Source organism: Pseudonaja textilis, chromosome 2, assembly GCF_049901715.1.
Source record: "Pseudonaja textilis isolate UNSWEBS1 chromosome 2, rPseTex1.2, whole genome shotgun sequence".
Lineage (NCBI taxonomy): Eukaryota > Metazoa > Chordata > Lepidosauria > Squamata > Elapidae > Pseudonaja > Pseudonaja textilis.
The window spans coordinates 65,945,622-65,958,205 of record NC_141991.1 but is presented as its reverse complement, the minus strand read 5'-3'; the positions used below and the strand labels follow the sequence as shown (position 1 = coordinate 65,958,205).

The window sequence follows — 12,584 nt, the reverse complement described above, 5'->3', positions numbered from 1 at the left end:
AAACACTGTCTGCAATTTGTATATGCTTGATGTTGATTACATTGGTCATAATTAATTATGATTAGAAATTCTAAGTATTTTGTTAGTTTCTTTGCGGTGTGTGTAAACAGTCATCTTTAAAGCTCGAGACACAAAAATAGAAGCTGAGCTTTGAAAAACAAACACCGTTGGGATGTTTGGGAAGGTAAGAATGGGCCAACACTCTGCAAGTGAAAAATATTTTCCAAGGTTTTTTTTGCACAAGATAAACGTATGTATAAATGAAGAATTAAGTCCAACTATAACATCTGAAACGCTGTTTGGTAAAACCAGCATAGTTTCACTGAATCAATGTTTGGCTTTCTCTATACTAAATCTACTGAGAAAAAGCTTAAGCAGCATCAAATTCAGCCTCAGATGAGCGACAAATCAATCTCACCAAGAAAACATGGAGAATGGGTTGGGGGAGGGGAAAAAAGTTAAGAGCATTTTTAAAGAACCGAAGCCTTAAAATTATTCAGATAAGTTTATCTTATTAAATTTCATACCATAATAAGAACTATTCACAAAATATGTCTTACGGACAACTTGCTCCTCAATGCCATCAAACCCTATATTATTCCCTCTTTTACAATCAGATTGCCACAAAATTAATAACAAGAAAGAGTTCCTCCCAACTTAAAAACAAAGCTTCCCCACCCCCCTCAAAAAAACCCCTCATTTTCAAAATTTTCAAAAAAGTTAATGAGCATTGATGCTTTTGAATTTGGGTATTGGACAAGTCATCTGAGAATGCTGTGGAAAAGCCAAGAAAGCAAACCAATGGATCATTGAACAAATCAATCCAGGATTCTCCCTTAAGACATAAATGACCACGCTCAAATTATCCTACCTTGGACACAAACCCTATCTCTCTGAAGAGAAGCCTTTAATACTGGGAGATGAAACAAAATGTTAAAAAGTTACGATATTTATGTAGTTACTTATGAAGAACTTCTAGATTATATTAAAGTAACCAAAATATCTTTAAAATCCCCAAGGCATGTGACAACTTTTGAGCACCCCTAATGTTTGGAAATAGAAAGTAGAAAAATTTGACATGCTCTACCTGGAGGGGTAGAAGGAAAGAAAGCCAGCAACAACTCGATTAAAGTAGAAGAAGGTGCACCATGAAAGACCTGAAGGACTAGGTTGGGTATAGATTGATCTGGAGAAAATCTATCTATGCAATCACTAAGAGTCTAGAAAAACCTGATGGCACACAGTCAATAGAACTATTAGCAGCAGATGCTTGCCCTACTTGGGTCATGGAACCCTGAATTCCAAGAAGGCAGGCTGCGATATCCTGTGGAAGGGAGCCAGGAAACTGTCCTTCTCTGTGGAGGCTGCCACAATGTGAAAAAAGCTTGACCCATTCCAAGGTGAGGACAGACCTTCCCTATTGGGTTTTTTTTTTTTTTGAAACCACTCTTTTTCAATACGCCTTCAAGGCAGAAGGTATTATTTATCAGGAATTGCAATGAAGTGCAGAAGTATTTTGAACTCTTGAAGAACATTCAAGGCTTTTCTTGTTGATGATTATGCCGTTTATAATGTGATGTTGTGATGGGTTTTGCCTGATTTTATTGTGAGCTGTCTAGAGTTATATGAGGAAGCAGCATATAAATTATTGCAATTAAAATATACAAGTAAACAAAAACTTCATATGTACAGCTAAACCAGACCTGATATGCCTCATAATTAATAATAAAATGTCAACTCAAGGAGGGATGTGGATTGGGCCCATTGAGAGATAATCCTTTGCACCATACACACACACATACACACACACACACACACACACACAGTCACATATTTATACACAAAGTGTGTACAGTACACCCCACCCCCCTCATACACACACTTGCTAATAGCTTGAGTCAGCTCAATCTAAATCCCCAAGGAAAAGGCCAAGCAACCCCCATCCTCTGTATATCAGCCTTTTCTCTAAGAGACCAATTTGTCATCAAACTCAAGCAACCCTTTAAAAATAATAGACAGCATTTTTATTTCAAAGAAATGAACCTTAATTTGCCTAAAAATAAACACTAAAAGGCTAATTATACTTCTAATAAATAACAGAGCAGACATGTAAATGGATGTGCCTAATTAATTATTGCTAATTGACTGCTCTAATATAGTGGGGTGAGACCTGCATCCAAAGCAGTGAAAAGTGGGAAATGCTTAGGCCAGTACTGTTAGGGGTGGCTAAGGCCACTCTTTAGAGACGTTTGGACTAAGGATCTAGTCAGAAGGAGCTTGATAGAAAGCACAGAAAATAGCCTTGATGGACAGTGGACAGAATTGTTACCAAGGCAACAATCAGAGGGGAACCATAAGTTCATTCCAAAAAAACCTACAGTAGTTTGAGTAAATATCTCAGACAGGCCCTTCCCAAATTCATACGAAGATAAAGTGAAGGAGGAGGGAAGCACATTCAGAGTTAAGAGATTCTGCTACGGTTGCTATTCTTTAAACTTCTATAGCTATTTATAAAACCACTTTAGTGATGTGCTGGAGCTGGTCTGCAGGCAGCCAATTGTTATGTTTTCAGAACTGTTATGAGCTGGTTGAGAGCAGACTAGCAATTCCTAGAGCACCAATATAGTGGCTTGGTAGCTAGTTGTGATGCATGTGTTACCACACCACTGTACATAACCACTTGCTTCTTAGCTTGCTCTACCTTATAAGGCTGACATTACTGGGCTCCAAACAAGTACAAGAGACCCAAAATTTCCAAGACTGTATGTGCTGAAAATTTCATATTCAACTGAAACAAACCTGCCTCATACGTATTCTGCATAAACAGGGGGTGTTTTGCCCTTCCATTTTCCAAATTCCTTTCTTGTAAAGGAATTTAAATATTATCTTGGTATGAAAGAATTCTTAAGGACCCAGAGAAGCACTTACATAGTGTAGAAGTTGAAGTAAGCATAAGCAAGAAACTCTGAATAATCCCACCCTGATTTTGATAGCGTAAGAGAGAGCAGGAAAAAACTTGGACAGGCTCGCAAGATTCTGTTATTCTCTTTTAATTTAGTCAAATGGCATTCTAGGGATCCCTGAGGTGTCTGACTCTTAACTTGGCCTACCTTAAAGGGCTGAGATCTTTAAGCTTTCCGCTAATTTAGATTCCTGAATATAGCCTTGTTTTCTTATTAGAGAAATCTACGGAGAAGACATCTCAAACCCTGACTTGAATTTCTCCTTGGAGTACAATCACTGCTTTCACAAATGTGTCTCATATAGTTTCAGATCAGATATGTTGCAAACATTATTTTATTGATTAGGCTTATTCCATTCACTAAAAATTCTGACATATATTCCAACATGTCCCCATCAGGTTAAAAACAGAAACATATCGCCATATATCAACATAAACAAACCCTGGAGCGCCATTTAATGTTACAAAAAGATAAAATCCAATTCCAGAAGGAACACATTAAAATAACGCACTCCTGGGGCCAGCTGAAATAGCCAGGGCCTCTAAGGGCCTTTCTAAAGCATACAATAGGAGTCACTCAGTGGTTCAGCAATAGGGCAGCCAGTTTCATGACCAACCTAGATCCCACACACGCGTAGATGAAGCTTCACTCACTCACCTGGTGCTTGCACGGCCCAGTTCTTAACAAACCACAGACCAATACTGGTCTGCAGCCCAAAGGTTGAGAACCCCTGCTATACTGGACCCCTGAGCAAAGAGACATAAAGAGGGCCTTTCTACCAGATTGTATTGGGTGGGCAAATACTGTTAGGTATAGGATAGGTGCTCCTGAATTCATATTTTATGAATTAGAATAAAACCATGAAGCTATCATGAGGAGACTAAACCAAAATTTGCTCTGTTCATTATTTTATTTTTTGCTACATTTTTAATGGTCCATCAGAAATAACCCTTTCAAAAACTAAAAAAACAAACAAACCCTGAAACCCTCCAGTAACTATCAGGAATGGGTACAGCAAATCCTGGACATGTTCTTATATCCCTTCCACTTCATGAATCTATACTTGTTTCTCAAGTAAATTACCTAAGAAGCAATATCACCAGGGTCTACCAAGATTATAGGGCTAGATGGAAGTAAAACTAAATACCAAATGGCAACAGTGAACCAAGGAAATTCTATGGATATATTTATGAAGCCATTAAGAATTGGTTTCAAATTTGTAACAGAGAGCAGCTGGCCTTTTAAAGAAAAAGCCAGCCTTATCTTCCGATAGTTGACCCCCGAGAGTCAGTAAAGGAAAAGAAGGAGTTTCTGGATGAAAATAGTTTTTTTGTTTATAGATATAATTCTATAGAAATTAATAGAAAGCTGCCGTCTTAAATGAGGGAATTATTTTAGGCCAGGATGAAACTGGAGTTGTTTCCCTACAGTTAGAATTCTATTGTGTTTGTGTTTTTTAAACTCTTTTTAAATGTGGGTTGTGTCCGTGGAACCTTATCTTCTTCTGGCATCTATAACAACACTGAATTTTGTTTAATTTCTGGAGTTAATCAGTTTCCTCCTAGCACCCGCATCAGCTTAGCTGAGCTAAAGACTCCTACAGTTTAGTCTGGTTTCCCATTCTGTTGTCAGCCAGACCCCCTTCAATCCTCTCCTGGTTTCCCAAAGGCTGATTTATAAGGAAGAGCTGGTGGCAGCAATGGAAACTAGTTGATTGACACTGATTACCTCAGAACTGTAGCTCCTAAATACAAACTCGAAGGAGGCTTTTGGATTAAATTGATTAATGAATAGATCTGGATGTGCATTCTTCACCTAATGGGCAAGCTATCAAGCATAAAATATATGAGTGCAAGACTGCCTTTACATAGGGCTTAGCCAGGCTTCCTCAAATCGTTACACTCTGGATAGATTTCAACTCTCAAAAACCACAGTTACCAATAAAGGCAAATGCTGGATGGTAATTGTGTGAATCAAAATGTAATTTGTTGGAACGGCATTAAACCTAATGCTAGCTAGCTTAAATAATATATATGAAGGTGATAATAACCACTTTTCATTCTTACCTCTGGGTTTCCATACAGTACATCACCAGTAACCTTTATAATTTCTTTCATCTTTCTGATCTCAAATACACAACAGGGGAAGATCACCTTAGATATACTAGGGAGTAAGAACAACATTATACCAAAACACAGCTGCAGACTCACTTACACATGCATATAAACTAAATCATTAAGCATCGACATAAATGGTTGACATATGTAAAAGCTGGATTTTTTTTTTTAAGTGTGCACTCTTCATTCTCTCACATCCCCTTTTCCCCAGACATGTGACACCTACGTGCAATTTTTCTTTTTGCGGTGAACTTCACTCTATCCAGTTGCTGTTTTGTTCTTTTCTGCTGCAGATCCTGCTCCTCTTTGGACTCTTGCTGCAAAAGAAAAAATATGGTAAATATATAAACTACAGGAGATACATTCTGTTTGCCGCCCTTCCTCGCCCCCTGCCTAACCTTTGTCTAAATCTCCCAGGCCAGAGAAATAGAACAAGAACAAAAGATAGGAACTGGCATAAGTGCTGTCAGTTGGAAAGAAATTTCAGACACGAAGAAAAGAACACTCTGTAGCTATTAAAAGAGCTGTATGATAAATATAATGAGCAATAAGAGATGCAGACAAACAAGCAAACACATGTCAGAGAAGACAATACACTTCACGCCAGTCACTTCCAAGCCAAGTACCCACAGTATGAGATTTTAATGAGAAGTTGTTTTGCTGGAAAATTCAAATTTTGATTGGAATATAAAAATTGCATTAGCTCATGCAGCTGGCATGCACAATATAGCTGGATACTTCCTTAATCCAGCAGGAAAAATCTCGAACCAGCAAAAATATTTCCTCAAAGAAAAAGACTAAAACAATCAGAAGAAAAAGAATAACAATCTGAGTTGTGATAAAAGCCGCCGTGCTACGTATCAGAGTCTACTCTACCAACTCCATTTGGTTCCCTCTGAGCTGGGGTGGGGGAGTGGTCACATCCTTCAGCAGTAATGCTACAACCTGTTGAAATTGACAGCTAAGCCTATTTTTAAAAAGCCAACGACATAATAAGCAGTAGTTGGCAATAGTTCAATTCTACAGTATGTAACAATGGAGGCACAACTGTAGACCATATCCATGCCATGAAAGACCAGAAGACGGTGAACAAGATAAGTGCAGCTATGCAGGACACTTTTTAATAATGGGAGAGACAAAAATAAAAACTGATCAAAGGAGGAAACATGGGGAGATTGCTAAAATGAAATCAAATGGTCCACTTCAAGAATGTGCCTGCATAGACGGAATGGAATAGAACACTTTATTTGGCAAAGTGTGATTGGACACACAAGGAATTTGTCTCCGGTACAGAATAGGAGAAAGGTAGTAGAAATGATGAGAAGGATAATAGCATAGAATGAACTGTAACCAACAAAATAACTGAGACTACTTTAAGAAAATCTACATAAGTGAAGCATAAATGGGTTTGCTACTCACCTTAAAAATAAATATCAGTAGAGAAAGCAAAGTTGTTTAATATTGATTTCATTTTTAAAAAATAACATAAAATAGCTATGAATATTGACAGAGACTAAAATGTGAAACCTATGTGAAAAGCATGCCAAAACTAAATGGAGCATGCCCATCTAAATGGAGCATTCATTATATATGAGAAGGCAAACCAAGGAATCAAAATGAAAACTGCAGCAAGGATTTGGAGAAAACTGAAGTGAAATATTAGAAGATACTTTAACCAACTGATTTAATACATTTTTTCTAGTCAATCAGCATCCTCAATACACAGAGAAAATATATTCTGATTGCAAAGCCTGAGGTACATATGTTTGGGATAGGCATGTTTTGGCTTGCAAATCCCATAATCTTATTATTGGAGAGGTTAATTGAGGTGATGGAAGACTAAGTTCAAAACAGCTGGAAGACCCCAGATTGCCCTTCATTACCACAGCCTCAGCTTCAAATAAAAGCAACACCAAAAGACCTACAAATAGTATGTCCCACTTCTTCACTCCGGAAAAGAAGGCCCTATTATTGTACATAGGATTGACTTCTAGATATCAGACTATTGATCCAATCCCAAATCATGTTCCTTAAACAAGCATGAATTATTTGAACAGATTAAACATTCACAGGTGGCTAAAAAGAACTGCACTCAGAGGATAACAATGAATTGATAAAAACAAGAAAAGAGAGAGCAATGGGAGCTCCATTGCAGTCAATCCTATGCTTTAGCTTAATTAAAAAATGTCAGTGAAGAATTACTAGAGAGGGTAGCCAAATTAGGTGTTAAAAAAATAATGAAAGGATCGTACAATATCTGAAACAGAAAACGTAAGCTTTCAGAAACTAGTCTACATCATAAGACTATATATTTTGCGCTATTAACTAATCGGCTGCTATTTTTTCTATTGTTAATGAAAAAGCTGACATAGCAGGTATCAGATTTATGGATGATATCAGGCTGGGTTGGATTTCTAACACAAGATGTACCCTAACTCTTTCTAAATGAACTGAATGCAATTGGAGTTGGACATCTGCCCATCAGATACCAGCCTATTGATCCAATCTCAAATCATGTTCCTTACATAAGCAAGAATTGTGTGAACCAGATTAAGTATAATGAGAAAGCAGAGACAATGTAGTATTAAAATAAAATGAAGCAGAACCAAGTTCTTGTTTCATTACTGTGAAAAATATATTCTTTAATAACATTACAGATCTTCTTAAGCCCCAAAGTAATTTATAATTGTTTACTTTAAAAGCACTGAAGTAATAAGAGTTCCTTGCACTAACACCAGCAGCTTAGAAAGATATCAAGGCTTATATAAGTTCAAAGAAAAAGGTGGCCAGGGAGGTATTTTGAATCCTTTTATCAGTTGAGAACTAGTTTGTTGTAGAGGCATCAGACTAGAAATCAGGAGACTGTGAGTTCTAGTCCCACTTTAGGCACAAAGCCAGTGGGTGACCTTGGGCCAATAATTCTTTCTCCAACCAAGGAAGGAAGCAAAGGCAAACCACTCTGATAACCTTGCCAAGAAAACTGCAGGGACTAGTTCAGGTAGTCTCCAGGAGTCAATGCTAACTTAAATGTACAAAGTAAAAGTAAACATTTCAGTTTTCTTTTATAGCAGGGGTGTCAAACTCGTGGTGACACATTGTTGTCACATGACATATTGCAATTCCCCCCCTTTGCTAAATGGGGGTGGGCACGGCCCACGGGCTGTGAGTTTGACACCCCTGCCTTATAAGATAGATGAGATATAGATAGAGCGGAAGGGAGGGAGAGAGAGAGAGAGAGAGAGAGAGGAGGAGTGGAGCGAGAGAGAGAGAGAGAGAGAGAGAGAGGGAGAAGAGAAAAAGAGAATTGATTGAGATTGCAAAGGTGAAAAATACACATATTCGTTGCAAAGTTATTTTTTTGCCCACTGTTGTAACTGCAAAGGGTTGAGAGAGATTTAAACATTTTTATTTATTTAAAAATGTCTTTGCAACCCATCTCATTTCCAACGACTCTGGGTGGCAAATAAAAAGCCAATGTTGTCTTCAAGATCTAATCCTCTTTGTTTTGACTATGTAGGGGGTGGGGCTAAATGATTCATGCAATTCTTTCTAACTGCATTATTCTACATTCTCACAAATAATGGATTCTATTCATTAATTTTAAGGTGAATTTGTATGGGATTTGAGAGAATTTCCACACTGACTTACTACAACTCCAAGAGATCCTGCAGAGATCTTTGGAAAAGTGAAGAGGCATATTAATTTTGGTACCACTATTGTTGCAGGGAAATCATTCCCCTGGCACAGAGCACTGTTCCCAGTTGGCTTCAGGACAATGAACACACATAAAATTTAACAGAGGTAAGAGTGAACAGAGTTCCATTTCCGACTTTCCCTCTTGTTCCTCTTTGCAGTTCCATCTCATGCCAATGTTGATCTTCCCCACCTCTACAAGTATTATTATTTTTAGAAACCAAATCTAATCCTGCAATTTTCTGTGCATGTTTTCGAATTGCTCCTGGGACCTCTGGCCTCTTCTGCTATGATGTGCTTGCAGCTTCACACAATTCACCATCATTTGTTGATTTCATTAGTATGCAAATGCTGATCAATAATGAAGATGTTACACAAAAGCAATCCTAACCCTTGTCCTTTCTCCTCATTACTCCCTGTTCTGTTACTCTTTCTGAGATCCAGATGGAAAATAAATTAAGTGGTTACAGTGGGCTGGGGCTTTATACAAAGCATGGGGAAAATTCCTTTTTCTACCTTCATTATCATGAGCTTGGAGATACATCTCCAGATTCATTTGACACCCAGAGAAAATATTTCTAACTATGTATTATCTCTCCTAAAGAAAAGCAACAGAAGGCAACCAAAGCGCTGAGCAAATTTGTATCACATTGTCAGGGGAAAGAAAGGACCTTCAGAAAAATAATGGACTGAAGCCCTGCAACCCAAGTGACCCAGTTTAGCTAACTAGATTAGGTTGGTGAACCAGAGATTCCAGTGTTTTTAAAGAAAAAAAAACAGATTTCAAGATTCTCCATTAAGAGCACTTATTCTCATCCTGAACAAAGCACTATTCAGAGTTTCTGGTGTATCCTTAGAGTAAGGTGATGGAAATAAAAAGTGACACCATGACGCTTCAGCTCAACCCTCTACTAATTCTTTGACAGCAGTATGCTCCAAACAGCACATATTCATCACAACAAAAAACCTTCTACTTTGAGTAACTGATTCATACAAACCTGTGAATATATTAACTATATCTATATAAATAAGCATATTTGTTATGCTTTTTTGTTTTTTGATGAACTGCTCTTCAGCAGTGAAGATGAGAAGGAAGCAGATTTAGAAAAACGTGTCACATATAGCAGCCAAAACGTTACCATCATGTAAAAAGATTTTGAGAAGTGTAGAAAACATTTTTCCTTTTCCAACACTACTGTTTCTCATCCCAACTGAAATATTTCCCCAATCATTTTGCCTAATATTTTGCCATTCAAGACAAATGTATCACAAGAGATTAAAAAACGTATTAAATAGTGTCCTATATTTATTTCACTATGCTTCCATCCAATAACTTTAACATTTTACACTTTCAAAATTCAAACTGTTGTAGAAAATGTCTTTCAGCAATCCAAATTTTTTTGAGACTATGGATTGTTGAAGATGAGACAAGACCTAGAAATGTACACTTTTCCCTTAGCATCATGTTTCTATCGGTATAAATAAACTTTTCTCAAATAGATGCTTTCTAAATGTGTTGTGCTAAAGCCTCTCAGAATTTGCAGCACTGGCCATCCTACCCAGATATGCTGAGAGTTGTAGTATGTAGATCCAACTAACAGCACAAAAGCTGCTGCCCATAATCAAGTGGATTTTGTCTGCATCTACAAAAAACAGCTTCTATTTTCTATATATATAAGGAAAGGTGGGCATCCCAGAATCCAAGACATAATTCATTGCCAAAGGAAAAAACTTTGTCTAATTGGTATTTCCCATTTTATTTAAAGAACTATACACAGTTGAGTAGCATCATACAAAAATGTATAACCTCAAACAAAAGTCTAACAAAGGCAAATATTCATGGAGGTATAGTTATAGAATAGAATAGAACAGAACAGAACAGAACAGAACAGAACAGAACAGAATAGAATAGAATAGTGTAGTTTTATTGGACAAGTGTGATTGGACACACAAGGAATTTGTCTTAGTGCACATGTTCTCAGTGTATGTAAAAGAAATATAAATTTATCAAGAATCATAAGGTACAACACTTAATAATAGTTATAGGGTACGATAAGCAATCAAATCATACTAGGAAACAGTCAATAAAAATTGTTAGGATATAAGCAATAAGGTTACAGTCATACAGTCATAACTGGAAGGAGATGGGTGAAAGAAAGGATGGCAGAATTAATAGTAGTAGTAATACAGACTTTGTAAATAGTTGGAAAGTGTTGAGGGAATTATTTGTTTAGCAGAGTGATGGTGTTTGGGAAAAAACTGTTCTTGTGTCTAGTTGTTCTGGTGTGCAGTGCTCTATAGCATCGTTTTGAGGGAAGGAGTTGAAACAGTTTATGTCCAGGATGTGAGGGGTCTGTAAATATTTTCACAGCCCTCTTTTTGTCTTGTGCAGTATACTGGTCCTCAATGGAAGGCAGGTTGGTAGTAACTGTTTTTTCTGCAGTCCTAATTACTGTCTAAAGTCTGTGTCTGTCCTGTTGGGTTGCAGAACCAAACCAGACAGTTATAGAGGTGCAGATGATGGACTCAATAATTCCTCTGTAGAACTGTATCAGCAGCTCCTTGGGCAGTTTGAGCTTTCTGAGTTGGTGCAGAAAGAACATTATTTGTGGTGCTTTTTTATACAGATGATGTAGGTACACCACAGTACCTACAACTATCGAGGTCGGGAGAAAATTTATTTTCTCTCTGGAAAAACACTAGCATCTAAATATTGAAAAAAGGCAATTAAAAAAGGCAAAAACAAATAAACCTCCTGCAGTAAAAGAAGTTAATATTAATGGCAAAAAGGTGATGGTTTCAATGGAATCTATGTATGATTTGCTATGCCAGAAAATTATCAGTGTAGAGAGCTAAATTCAATTCATCCTCATGGGCTCAACATGCACATGCAGTTTTTATTAAATGTGATTTTTAAAAATATTTTTATTAAATAGAATTCAAAAATAAAAGATACTGCTTAATTATATCTCCGATACACTCACGGGAAGTTTTTGGATAGATAGATAGATAGATAGATAGATAGATAGATAGATAGATAGATAGATAGATAGATGCTAACAGTTACAGTATGTTCAGTCTGACTTGTACAGTATATAATTCTGCCAATAGTACAAATTCTGAAAAGACTCTTGTTGGGGGGAGAGGGTTAAACCTTTTAAAATATCACAATATAAATATAGAAATAGTGCTTAGACTTATATGCCGCTTCACAGTGCTTTTACAGCCCTCTCTAAGCGGTTTACAGAGTTAGCATATTGCTCCCAATCTGGGTCTTCATTTTACCAATCTTGGAAGGCTGAGTCAACTTTGTGCAGGTGAGGATTGAAGGAATCAAACTCCTGGCAGAGTTAACCTGCAATACTGTATTCTAACCATTGCACCACCATAGCTGCAGTAATATAAATTACATTGCTTTCTCTAAAAATGACTTTATCTGAGGACACAGAAGGAAATTATTGTAGTTCTTAAGCAATTCTACATTTAATGTAAGCACTAATCTTTTTTTTAACCATTATTATGGAAGGGCTGTGTAACATATTCAATGATTGTGTGAAGACCATATCTATGCCTGACAATTGAAAGGATGTTATTATTGTTTCCTTATTTAAAAAATAAGACAGCAGTACTAAGACCATAAGAAAAAAGCCCACAGAATCAGAATTCTGCCAAACACCTTCCCAGGCAACAAGTTCAGTGAGATATAAATTTAATAAATATAGTATTATACTGACTTACTATTTTTACCTTTATTATATGGCTATATGACAGGAAACAAGAAGTGAACAGTGAGCAGAATTTGGGAAGTGCT

At 36.9% G+C, this 12,584-nt stretch overlaps 1 protein-coding gene across 2 annotated transcripts in view; it reads right to left on the bottom strand.

The window, feature by feature from the left end:
* The window catches only part of UIMC1 (ubiquitin interaction motif containing 1), a 102,916-nt gene that overhangs the window by 52,367 nt on the left and 37,965 nt on the right, over nt 1–12,584 (bottom strand). For both annotated transcript variants that reach the window (XM_026726476.2, XM_087924189.1), the window contains one exon: nt 5,307–5,397. In XM_026726476.2, coding sequence (XP_026582261.2) covers nt 5,307–5,397 — 91 coding nt within the window. The remainder of the gene's footprint in view (nt 1–5,306; nt 5,398–12,584) is intronic.